The sequence below is a fragment of the Equus quagga genome, chromosome 2 (assembly GCF_021613505.1).
Source record: "Equus quagga isolate Etosha38 chromosome 2, UCLA_HA_Equagga_1.0, whole genome shotgun sequence".
In the NCBI taxonomy this organism is placed as follows: Eukaryota; Metazoa; Chordata; class Mammalia; order Perissodactyla; family Equidae; genus Equus; species Equus quagga.
Window position 1 is genome coordinate 100,077,478 of NC_060268.1, and position 12,855 is coordinate 100,090,332.

The 12,855-nt window shown below is 56.8% G+C and overlaps 1 protein-coding gene across 1 annotated transcript; it reads left to right on the plus strand.

Moving 5' to 3' along the window:
* The first annotated feature begins 328 nt into the window (after positions 1-328).
* RGR (retinal G protein coupled receptor) lies at positions 329-10,445 on the plus strand. Its single transcript, XM_046650527.1, has 7 exons — positions 329-407; positions 2,063-2,219; positions 3,344-3,465; positions 6,091-6,244; positions 7,627-7,744; positions 9,710-9,823; positions 10,314-10,445. The coding sequence occupies exons 1-7, from the start codon at positions 329-331 to the stop codon at positions 10,443-10,445; spliced, it is 876 nt and encodes a 291-aa protein (XP_046506483.1).
* Positions 10,446-12,855: the final 2,410 nt, after the last annotated feature.

Consider the following 12,855-nt stretch of genomic DNA (forward strand, 5'->3'; position numbering starts at 1 on the left):
CCCTCCCTTGGTTATGCAACTCCTTACTAATTCGGCTCTCAACCGCACACCACTCGGCAGCTGGGACCTTAATCCAGCCTGATGGGGCTGCAGTGAATGAGCCAGGGCTCCATTCTGCTTTCACAAAGGCTGCACTGTCCCACTGGTGAATGGGTTCCTTCTGTTCAGGCCAAGAGCACAATTTAGGGGTGGGGGGGGCAGCAAGAAGGAGCCCAAAGTATAGCTTAATCACCTGCATGTGCCAGCACGTGGAATGGCCCTTTAAAAGGGAGGGGCCTGGCTTTGGGGAGCCACAGAGAAGCTGGGCTGGCTGGGAGGAAGGCTGAGGATGGCAGAGTCCGGGTCCCTGCCCGCCGGCTTCGGGGAGCTAGAGGTGCTGGCCGTGGGGACAGTGCTGCTGGTGGAAGGTGAGCCAGGCAGGGCTTGGATGGAGCAGGAACCCAGGGGGCTCCCAGAACCCAGGCTGCAGCTGTGTAGCTGGCAATGAAAGCTCCCCCAACCCTATTCCTGTGCCTAGACCCAAGGGGACCTCTGACAGCAGCAGTTGTGGAATGCAGCCTGCAGGCTGGGAGCCGGGAGACAAGCCAGGCAAGGTGAGGGAGGGAGGGAGGGACTTTGCAAGGGAGACACCTGCCCAGGGCATGACCAAGATCCAGGGTTCAGGCCTTCTCATGGCCATTCAGCCAGGAGAAAGTTTAATCCACTCCCTGGAAATACTGCAAGGAATCTGGTATAAGAGCAGGCCCCTGGTAGGCTCTGAAGACACACAGCTCTGCCACCTGCTCTCCGTGTGACTGTCACCAAGTCACTCGAGTTCTCTGACCCTCGATGCCCTGACATTCCAGTGAGTGGTGGTAAAGGTCAGAAGGGATCATGGGTATGAAGTGCTAGCCTAGACAGACACCGGGCATTTCAGTTCATTCACTGCCATCCTCTCCAGCCGCGCATCACTTCCACCACCCCCCGTTCCCCGGGCCCTGAGCATTTCCACACCGGGGCTACCTGGGTCCAGGAGGTACCTGCCTCAACTCAGCACCCCCAAGATGCTCACTGAGGCCAGAGCTGGGCCTGTAGACCCTGGAGCTGGGCAGGCCCAAGACTAGGTGGATGGGGAATGCAGCTCTGTTCGAAGCAGATCCAGAGAAATAACCAGCACAGGTTCTCACCCAACGAGAGCCGCCAGTGGAGAGGGAGGAGCAGCCACTAGGCTGGTCCTGGAGGCCCCGACACTGCTGTCTGGCGGCCCAGCCCCTTTCCCTCTTTTCTGCGAACCACACAATCCAGCATCTCACAGTCAGACACGCCTGGAAATTTTACCACTTGATGCTGCTCCCTTTTTCTAGAATGCTCTTCCACACACTGTCCTCCTAGTAAACACTCAGAGTTTTGACGTCAGGGTCCTTCCCCATTCGTTACTCTCGATGGGGAGGTCAAGGTTCAGAGAGCACAAGGAGTAGCTCAAGCTCGGTCCGTCCGTCTGCCCCCTGAGATGCCCCTCCGGCTCAGCTCCCTGCTGGTGTCCTGGGCAGCTCCCAGCTCCTCCTCGGGCTCCTCCTCTCCGAGGCTCCCCCTGACATTGCCCCACAGCCCTTGGAGAGGGCATTTTGAAATTTGAAAGAACTGAGTTCGAGTCCCAGCTCCACCACTTACCAGCTGTGCGCTTAGGACAAGTTAGCTAGCGTCTCTGAGCCTCAGTTTCCCAACTGTAAGTGGAGAGGACAGTACCCAGGGAAGACGGCTTGAGAGGATCCGCGTAAAGTGCTCAGCACTGTGATTGGCACGTTCCGACCTCAGGAGCTGTCTGTGCCAGTCACTGTTCTGGCAGGAGCCATGCTACGCTTCATCGGTTTTCTTCCTGGTCTGTCTGCCCGGTGGACTGGGTTGGTGAAGGGCAGGGTGCGCGTCTTACAGCTCTCGGCATCTGACAGCCAGCCCACCTCGTAGATGTGAGCTGGGCTACACTGAGAGGGTTATGAGCATGAAGGGGGAGGTTGCTGAGGCACTGTTTCTGCCCCCGGGGGGCCTCTCCAGCCCCAATGCCAGCCCCCTCCCTTCCTTTCAGCTCTCGCCGGTCTCAGCCTCAACAGCCTGACCATCCTCTCTTTCTGCAAGACCCCGGAACTGCGGACTCCCAGCCACCTGCTGGTGCTGAGCTTGGCAGTGGCGGACAGCGGGCTCAGCCTGAATGCTCTAGTTGCAGCCACTTCCAGCCTCCTCCGGTACCAGCCCCTCCCCGGTCCCTGGGCTCCGGGGCCCAGCCTGGGGCCTGACCTCTGGGCATTGGACAGCCAGGCCAGAGGCATCCTTCCTGCCCATAGACAACAATAGGGGAGATGGTGGGCAGGCTGAGCTATGGTAGATCCGAATTCCAGGCCATCCCTGGAGGACCACAGTCGGATTCTGGAACACAGGAGCTGCTCAGAGCAGACCCACAGAGCCTGCTGGCTGCAGGAATTAAGAGTCCAGGCCCTGTGCCCAGGCTTCTGGGTCTGAATCCTGGCTTTGTTGTTTCCGCCTCTTGGCTTCTTCTGTAAATTGGATATTATCACCTCACTCATGGTGATCGGAAGTATTGACTTGTTATTATTTGTAAATAACTCAAAACAATGCCTGGCACCTAGGAAGCCTTAAAGAAGTGTTTTTGAAAGCGAACAGAATTTTCACAAGTGTTTCAGACCTCCTGCTGTGCAATCCACAGTCTTCCACTGTGGCCCCAAGATTGTTTTCTTAAGCGGACGGAATATTCCTGTTCTGGTTTCGGGCACCACAGATGGAGGCTGGAGCCCACCCGGGTGTGGATGCCCAGGGCTGACCAGTCCATGGGGTCTGGGCCAGTGAGGGTTCCCGGCCCTGATCTCCTGCTGCCCCTGCCCAGGGTAGGGGGCAACTGAAACTTCCACCCTCCTTGGCCCATGGGGCCAAGAGTTGGGAGGCCTGGGGCCTATCCTCTTTGCCTTCATCTGCTGTGTGACCTTGGCTCTGTCACTGTTCCTCTCTGAGCTTCGATTTCTCCATCTATAGCGTAAAGGCATTGCTCTCCTCCCAGCTCAGGGGTTCCATTTCCTGTGCTGGAGGCATCTGATCACACAGGTGGAGAGACCCTTTGGTCCAGCCGAGGTCAGTGAAGGACCCTGAGCCTGAGAGCGTGCATGAGCTCCACCCTTCACGCCAGCGACTCGGTCTCAAAGGCCTCAGTTTCCTCATAGGAGGAGCAGATGACAAAGCCCCCTTCCGAGGAGCCAGGCCAACATTCAGGAGGGTGCTGTCCCAGCTGCCGGCTGGCAGGTGTGGGAGGAGGGCAGGGGCGGAGGGGAGGGGTCACCGGTGCCCAGTGTCTCCACAGGCGCTGGCCCTACGGCTCGGAAGGCTGCCAGGCCCATGGCTTCCAGGGCTTTGTGACGGCGCTGGCCAGCATCTGCAGCAGCGCGGCCATCGCCTGGGGACGTTATCACCACTACTGCACCCGTACGTCGTGGTCTCTGGGCTCCCAGCATGGAAGGACGTCCACGTAGGGAGGGTGATCAGGCCGCAGGTCTGCTCAGTGTGTCCCAGTCACGGGGAGTGTGGGTGGGTGTGAGGGTGCACGAGTGTGGGGTGTGAGCATTCATGAGAGGAGGGAGGGTGGGAGAGGACACAAGAGGTGTTGAGGCACGCGCTGGAAAGGCTGCCTGTGCCTTTGCTGCAGTCTCAGGCAAGTCAGGGGTCCTCTCTGAACCCTAGTCTCCTCCTCTGCAAGATGATCTTTCTAACCAACCTCACAGTTTTATTTTGAAAATCAGATGAAATCGCGGATAGAGAAAATGCCCTTGAAGACAGGCACTTTGGGAGGCAGAGAGGTGCGGTGTGTGTGTGTGTGTGTGTGTGTGTAGCTGGGCATGTGTCCCTGTACTTCACACTTCCACGGGGTTTAATGAACACTAGCTCTCGATTTCCCAAGCTGTGTTGTCAAACGCCACCTTCTTAATTGGCCATATCAGTGTACTACCTGCTCTGTTATTTACTTGATTTTTTTTTTCTTAAAAGGGACTCACTTTTAAACATTTAAATGCCTGCTTTAGTCCCCTTTTAAACAGTATCTGTGAAATCTGTTAAAGTTGAGATTTCAACTTTAACATTTTTATAATTTTAATCTGCATTAAAATAAAAAACATGTTCACTCATAGACCCTCTAGAATCCCACTCGCACCAGAGGCTTTGGGGAGCCGCGGCTCAGCTAACCCTCACAGCAAACCCCCAGCTTGCAGACTGGGAAGCAGAGGCTCAGAGAAGGAGCTTGCCCAGGGTCGCACAGCTCATAGGGGCAGAGCTGGGGTTGGGTATGGCCTGGCTGCCTGCAGACGTGGTCTTGCCCTTTGTCTCCTGGGTGCGGAGTCCCGAGCTGTGGATTTGCCTGGCACAGAGGATGCTGTGGGGTCATGGCGAGCAGGGCCTCAAGCCCTGAGCATCGCCCCTCGGGAATGCAGATCTGCCCTAGCCACAGACACACACAGCCCCGTGCCCTCAGCAAAGTCACACGCCTCCCTCCAGGCCAGAAGCTCGCTTCTGCTCTTATCCTGTCCCAACTCCTATCCTGCCCCCTCGACCTGAGAGTCCTCTCCCACCACTCCTCTTCCAGCTCTGCCTCAAAGCCCCCTCGGACCATCACACACTCATGTGCACACACACACACGCACTCTCACACGTGCACACACACACACACACCCCTTCTCAGACACCAATGGGCTTCTCTACCTTAATACGGAGCAGCTAAGCGCTGTTCCAGGGGCCTCTGGATGAAGGCCCTTTCTGTGTTTCAGTGCCCAGCAGAGGGATGTGAAAACAGGGAGGGTTAAGGAAGGGTCTGAGCTCATCACTCCATTACTGGGTGACCTCGGGCGTGCCACCTTGGTCATCTGTTTCCAAAGCTGAAAAGGCTGACACGACACCTGGGTCGAGGTGGATATTAACTACTGTGCCCACAGCTAGGGGGCTATCTTAGTCTGTTGGGGCCGCTGTAACAAAAATACTGCAGCCTGGGCAGCTCGAACAACAGGAGAGTATTTCTCCCAGTTCTGGAGGCTGGAAGGCTGAGCTCACGTGCCGGGTTCTGGGGCGGGCTCTTTTCCTGGCTTGTGGACGGTTGCCTTCTCGCTGTGTCGTCACATGAAGGAGAGAGAGCGCATCTCTCATGTCCCTTCTTATGAGGGCACCAATCCCATCATGGGGGCTCCACCTACATGACTTAATTACCTCCCAAAGGCCCCACCCCCAAATACCATTGCACGGGGATGAAGGCTTCAACATATAAATCTGGGGGGACATAAACATTCAATCCATAGCAGGACACATCCAAGCAAATGCCATCTGGGGCTGCGTCGATGGAAGCAAAGTGTCAGGATGAAGGGGGTAGAGACCTGCTCTTCTCTGCTGATGGCACCCCACCTGGAGTCCTGGCCTCTGCCCCAGGGTCTCGTCCACAAAGGACCATGACAAATAACCCATCGACAGAGGAGGCCCCTGGGAAAGGTCTTCTGAAGCCGGGTCCGGGAGGAGGCGCTGGCTGAGAAGGGCTGGATGAGGCTGTGAGGGGCAGAGTGAGGGAGAGTGGAGAGGTCATCAGTGGACCGCTTACACCAGAAGATGCCGCCTGGACCCAGCCTCTGCCACTAGCACTGAGGTGAGGCCCTGACTCCCAAGCTCAGAGTTCTCTGAGGGGCACCTTGGAAGCAGAGATGGTGGTCCGCTTCTGAGCAAGAGTTAAGGACAGCAGTAAGTCAGACCTGACTCCCTCCGCCATGTCCTCACCTGAGCTTCTGCTTCTTCCCTAACTTAGCTTTGCAACCCCCTGCTTCCCTCTGTCCCCTGAAGGGGATGGTATGGAGTGTCTGCTAGGAGACCCTCGCCATCCATTATCTCTTCCGTTCTTCATAACAATCCTCTGTGGAGGAGAAGACTGAGGTCAGAGAAACTCTTCACTTGCCCGAGGCACTAAGCCGTTAAGCATCAGAGCTGGAGGTTTAGGGACATGCTGGGTGACCCTGCAGTCCATTCTTTTTCACTGGGCCAAGCTCTGTCTTCCTCTCAGCCACCCTCCTCCTCTGTCCCACGCAGGCAGCCGACTGGCGTGGAACACGGCCGTCTTCTTGGTGTTCTTCGTGTGGCTGTCTTCTGCCTTCTGGGCGGCCCTGCCCCTCTTGGGCTGGGGCCACTATGACTATGAGCCGCTGGGGACGTGCTGCACCCTGGACTATTCCAAGGGGGACAGGTGAGGTGGGAGGAGCAGCTTCCAGCCTCCTTTCTATGGGAACCTTGGCTTTGAGCTCTTGTGACAAGTGTGTCACGGCTGAAAATCCAAATGGGGAAGTGTCAACCCTTGTTGGACAATCTCAACTCCTTAGTGGTGATACCCACTTGTAAGTTAACAGTGGGATGGGGAAAGCCCAAGACAACCCAAGTGATGGCAATATTATGCAAATTGGGGCATAGAATTGGGCCTAAGATGGGGCATTATCCAGTGAGTCATTAGTCACTGAGCTCCACGACCCCTTTGCGGTCTTCAGCACAGTCAGCTGTCCCAGCTCTGACTTCATCATTTTCTAGAAGGAGCCATGTCCCTAGTTGGACAGATTCAAAGAATGTGAAGGTCTTTGCATTGGGAGGGACCTCCTCGGCATGGAGTCCACCTCTCCAGATTCCTTGAGCGTCTGCTGTGAGCCAATCCTTGGGTCACACCCTAGAGAGACAGGATGGAGTGCATGATGGCCCCCACCATCATGGAGCACGTGTCTAGCACTGCCCCGTCCACAAGGCTCTGGGGAGACCAGGGCAGAGGGAGACCCTTTAGAGCCTGCCTTGGGTGGGGGGTAGTCACCTGGTCCAGCCTCCCTCTTGCTTCTGCCAGAGCCAGGTTGCATTCGTTTGTTCCATATGTTTACTCATGTCTACCGATGACAGGCTTCCCAGGGAATCCACTTAAGAACCCTAGGTCTTGTCCAGTGTCCGTCCAGGGCCCTCTCTGCAGGTATTTCCCCAGCCGCTGTCCAGTCCTTCTGGCAGTCCTTCCTCCTACCCCTACTTAGTGGACAGTGCCAGGGTGACGTGGTCCCCACTTCACGGAACAGGAATCTCCTCCCTGTGACTCTCACCTGCTCCTGGTCAGGCCTCCGCCTCCTCATGACCATTACCTGGAACCCCAGGCTCTTCTGTGGTCCCTTCAATGATTTCTTCAGTGACACAGTGTCGAGTCTCTTCCTCAGGCCCTTTCGAATCCCCATGCCTAGAACACTCCTTGAATGATCTTTCCTCTTGCTCCACTGACATCTCCTCCATTAGGTAAACATGTTTCTCAAGCTAAGCTGTGCTGTTTTCCACGCTAGGGGCACAGACAGAGAGCAGGCTGAGCATGAACCAAGGAGGCCTCTCCCTCGTCTCTGCCCCCGGGCTCCTGCAGGCAGGTTCTAGGAGGACCGAGTCGCTCCCTGGCTCCCAAGGGAGTTCAGCGGGGACCCATGAGCGGCCACACTCTGAGCAGTTGTCTGATAGGAGCACTTCCCGCATCTGACCATCCAGAGCAAAGTCTGATGGGCCTTCGAGGGCCGCTGATGACCCCCGAAAGACGATCCTGACCCTCTACCCCTCTGCCTGCAGGAACTTCACCAGCTTCCTCCTCACCATGGCCTTTTTCAACCTCCTCCTGCCCCTCCTCATCACACTCACATCCTACCGGCTCATGGAGCAGAAGCTCGGGAAGACCGGCCAGCTCCAGGTAAGGACCCACGCCCAGAGCAGATGAGCTCTCCCTGTCCCCATGAGGGACACCAGGGAACATGAATGATGTCACAGATGATCCAACGATCAGGAGAAAATCCAGCTTCCATGGAGCATGGGGTGTTAGGGACGGAACAGACACTCCCAATTGCTGGGCATCACCAAGACCCGGGAGGAAGGGTCAGGACGCTCAGATTTACCCAGACCCCGCAGCCCGGGAGAGCCAGGGCCCCCTGCAGGCCACCATGCACGCCTCCCGAGGATTTGAGGGTTGCACGAAGTCACGTTTTTTAAATGTTGCTTTTAAATTGCTTCGAGATGTTTCATTGAGTTGCAGGCGCGGGCAGTGATCCACAACGTGAAACCACAACTGCAACCACATCTGTCCAAGAGAAACAACACTTCAAAATGAGCCCCCGGCCATTTCTGAACTTCTGCATTAATATTTCCTTGTCACCATTTTCTTTTAACTTTGTCACCTGGACAGTCTCTAGCAGATGAGTCATAATGAGCATCAGAGATTCAAAAATTGTATAAATATTACTGTGCATTATGCCATTACATCCTTGCAATCGATCTCTGAGGAAGAAAGGGTTTATGTTATCCCTGAGTCACAGACCAGAAAATTGCGGCTGAAAGGGGTTGGCTGTGCAATACACCAAAAGCCACACATCTAGTAACAGCCCACTCGGATCCAAACCCGGGTCGGCCCCTTCACCACCCAAGTAGTTCATCATAACGAACGGAAGAAACACTCTCTTTGTTGAGACATTTAATCTGCCACTTTTTTTTTTTCTTCTGAGAATTGGAAAAGGACTGAACAAATCGATTTAAGCTGGAGCCCCAGGTTCCTCTGAGTCCCAGACAGAGGGCGATGCTGTCTGTGCGCGACCAGATCGTGTCCCCCGCTCCCGGCTGGGTGCTTGCCTGCTCGCCGCCGCCTCCCGGGTGTCCTCCGCGCTGCCCGGCCTGGGTGCTCCAAGTCGCCTCATTTATCAGAGGCTCAATTAGCCAGAGACACGGCTGCCACACGGATTTTCCCTGTTTTCCGGGTTGACTTTAAACCATCAGGTGGGCAGCATCAGCAGAGGTCGCTGCGCGCTCCCGGGGACCACGGCTGCGAGCTGAGCGGTTTCCGGAGGAGGTGGCAGTCTCTCCGCGTAGGGGTCAGCTCTCCTCCGGCCTCAGCTCCGACGGGAGGGGCCTCCCACCTGTGCTAAGCACCTTTTTTTTTTTTTTTTGATAACGGGACAATTCAAGAGAAAAAATATCTCCCGGTCAGTATATTTTAAAATCCAAAATTCCAGGAAAAAAATGTACCCTCGTCCCAACTTGTCACCTTCTTTGTTAAAGGGAGGCGTGGCCAATGAGAACACAGGCGCTGATTTTTAGGGTCAGAACTTTAACATCCGAGTGTATAGGGGGAGCAGGAACCTGCAGCTTCCGGCCCCGAAATTAGATCCCGAGGCGTGCGCCCCCGGTGGCCCCAGGTGGCACCACAGGCCGGCGCCCGGGTTGTATGTCCGAGGGCGGAAAGTGGCCCCCATGAACCCACGACAGGCTGTCCCCCAGGTGGCTGCAGCTGCTGCTGACCAGCTGGGTCAGGGACAGAGGTGTGAGGGCAGCTCAGCCACGAGACCCTCATGCACACGGCCACACCCACGGAGCCCAGGGTTTCTCAAAAGGAGCCCCGACCAGGAAGCTCATTAGCTCATTATCGGCCCCCAATCCCCGCCTCCACGCAACTCAGGAATTATCGGGCCACTTTACAGACAAGGCAACTGAGGTCAAGTAGCTTAAATGAGAGGCTTAGGGTCACGCATCTTAAACAGAAGAGAGATTCATCTGGTCCCAAGTTCCTCCGCAGGCTCAGCATCTTCCTGCAGCCCTGCTGAGTGCCGGCCTGGTCCGCGGGCCACCTGGAGCAAGTGGACGCCTCCCTCCCGTGCCCATTTCTCCCCAGGTGAACACCACGCTGCCAGCCAGGACCCTGCTGCTCTGCTGGGGCCCCTATGCCGTCCTGTATCTGTACGCGACCGTCGCAGATGCCACCTCCATCTCCCCCAAGCTTCGGATGGTACAGACCCTCTAGTACCCAAAGCTAGACCCCTCTCCATCTTTGTGCCTCTGTTCTGCCCCATCTCTCTTTCTGGCTTTTGGCCTCCACGATAGGCTCTCTCTTTCTCTTTTCCTTTGAACATTCATAACACTCCATATTTGCTGGTCCCCCGGGCCACACAGGGCAGCAGCTTGGCATTGCCTAGGCCTCATGTGAGATGACAGAGACGGACAGCCAGATGGTGAACAGTACACTCTGGGGCCAGGGGCTGAGACTGGTGCCCGGGGAGGAGGGCGTTTCTGTGCATCATCTGCCACCTGGTCAGAGGCAGCTCAGAGGCTGCAGAATCAAGCGAAGGACAAGTGACTGGTGGCTGCAGGGCGGGGTGGGGGAGGCAGGGTGACCAGTTGGCTGCAGGGCGGGGTGGGGGAGGCAGGGTGACCAGTTGGGACCAGGGAGAGGAGCAGAGGCTCTGAAGCTTGTCTTCTGCACTTCCCTATCACAACAGGTACCGGCCCTCGTCGCCAAGACGGTGCCCACGATCAATGCCGTCAACTACGCCCTCGGCAGTGAGATGCTCCACAGGGGGATCTGGCAGTGCCTCTCGCCACAGAAAAGTGAGCGGGACCGAGCCCAGTGACATCTTCCTGGGGCTGCTCAGACCCAGGCCCATCCCTCCACCCTGGATGGAACCCCACGCCAGGAGGCTGCCCCGGGAGGCCTGCCCCGCAGCCTCCGAAGCCAAGCTCCAGATCCTCATCACCATCTCCAATGGCCCTGGTGAGCCTGGCCCCAGGCTGGACACTGGATTCAGAGAGAAACCAGGCTGCACGGAAGGAGCGGGGACGTTGGAGCAGACGGGCCTGAGTGTTGGTCCTAGACCTCCACAGAGGCTGAGAGATCTTGGAAAGTCACTCTCTCTGACCGCCAACATAAGGAGAGGAATATGGGCTATTGTGGGTCTTGCACAAGATATTGTGCACTCGCCACGCACATAGAAGCCGTTCATTAAAACAGAGCTGTTAGGACTCGGGGTCTGACATAGGAAGGGGTGAAAGCCCCAGGTTGGCTTGTTCAAACGCCGCTTATTAAATCGTGATCTGGTGCCAGTGACCCGCTCTGCCTGTGCATCTGTTTCCCAGCTTGTGAGATGCAATGACAGTCATGGTTACTTGACCATGCAGAAAGGACTGGAAATAACTTAGCCACCAGCACCCACCAGTCAAAGACAGCTAGCTGCATGTTGCTGAGTTGCCAACATTAAAAAATTAGGACAATTTATTTAAAACTCCAGATGTCCACAGATGAGGCCCCGCCGGCCTGCCCCCCTCGATGGGGACAGTTTGTGAGCTCAGGGCGGCTTGCCATTTGCCCAGGGCGTGTCCTCTCTCATCAGCTGCAGCCCATGTGTTCCTGCAGAGCCCGTGGGCATCTGGTTTGTGACAGTGATGCTGGGGTCCCCAACCCTGCATGTACATCTGCACCTCCCTCAGCGTCAGCACTTTGGGGACAAAATGTGGCAGATGCACAGACCTGGGTGGGACCCGTTGCCCTAGAGGGAAATGGAGATGGTTGGCAGGGTGACCAAAAGGTCCACCAAAGGTCTGAGGATGGAAGGGAAGCTGCCCCAGGCACCAAGGAGGCGGGAAGGACAAAAGCTTGATTCCATGGAGGTGATGGGGGGCAGAGACGAGTCCCAGGGGGTAGGGAGTCGGGGGTCATGAGTACAGCTTCTGGGACCCCTGTACACCAGGACCCGCCTCTCGGTTTTGCAGATGCAGAAAATCAGGCCACGGGAACTGATATGTCACAAGAAGTCTACACAAAGCAGAGGCCCATCAGTTATTTTGCAAAACCAGGTGCACTGGGGAGGGGAGGCAGCCTTCGCACAGTGCTGTCTCCTAGACTGTGCCCGTAGACAAGATGACACCCGGCTTCACTCCACGCCCACACGGGACCTTGTCCTGGGCCCTGGAATGGAGGCCAGGCTCACACACAGGCTGAGTGGGTGACCAGGAAAGCAATGGGGTCCGGGGCCCAGAGATGCTGACCCTGCCCCCATAGCCCATGATCTTTAAATTGTCATTATTGGGTACCCACCACTCACTCCACCAACAGAAACACTTAGTCCCTAATGAGGGACGAGGGAACACGGTGAGAAGAGAAGAGGATGATCCCCAGGCTCAGAGAGAGAAGGGGTGGAAGATGAGAGGAGGCTGGAGACCCCCAGCAAGGGTGGCCAGTGTCCCCAAACAGATCATGCCCCTCCTGTGCTCAGAGGAGAGATGGGGAGGAAGGCAGGTTGGCTGGCGCCGTCAAGGACACCGTTAGCTCAAGCCCTGCATCCCCAAGTCTGTCTGGAGGAGGGGAAGGTGGGCTCAGCATCGCCCTGCTGGGTTGGAGCAGCACCCCGGCGGGGGTGGGGCGGATGGCCAGGGTCCTGCCTGGAGCCATTGTGTGGAAGCCCCAAGTCTACCCACACCCTACGTCTCACTCACAGATGGGTTTAGGGAGTCTCATCACCCTTGGGCTTCTCTGCCATGTCCCCAAACCCTTTCAGGGTCTGGAGTCCCCTGTGGACCCTGTGCAGACCTCTCCTCTGCCCTCCTTCCCACCAACCCTCCAACACCCACCGTGCCCTCCTTGGCGCAGCCCAGCCACCACTGGGGGCCCCAGGGGCAATCTGAGGCGTCATCCCTGGATGGAACACAGCCAGCACCTGATAGAAGCAGGAGCACAGTCCCAGGACCCAGAACCGCCCCCGCCTGGCTGTGCTCCGTGTGCCCCGGCAGATGCACAGCCCTCATGCTGTGTCTGCTGATCTCCTGCAATGAACATGTGTCACTCTGACAGTCAAGAAACACACGTGAGGAGGGGCCTGCCCGGTGGCACAGCGGTTAAGTTCTCGCTCCGCTTTGGCGGCCTGGGGGTCACCTGTTTAGGTCAGGCACGGACCTATGCACCACTTGTTAAGCCATGCTGTGGCAGGCACCTAAGGTATAAAGTAGAGGAAGATAGGCACAGATGCCAGCTCAGCGCCAGTCTTCCTC

Excerpts from the sequence above, each read along its gene's own strand:
- RGR (XM_046650527.1), top strand. The coding sequence starts at position 329 with ATGGCAGAGTCCGGGTCCCTGCCCGCCGGCTTCGGGGAGCTAGAGGTG. Across the intron at positions 7,745-9,709 it reads GGAAGACCGGCCAGCTCCAG|GTGAACACCACGCTGCCAGC; the intron begins GTAAGGACCCAC and ends ATTTCTCCCCAG. Across the intron at positions 9,824-10,313 it reads TCTCCCCCAAGCTTCGGATG|GTACCGGCCCTCGTCGCCAA; the intron begins GTACAGACCCTC and ends CTATCACAACAG.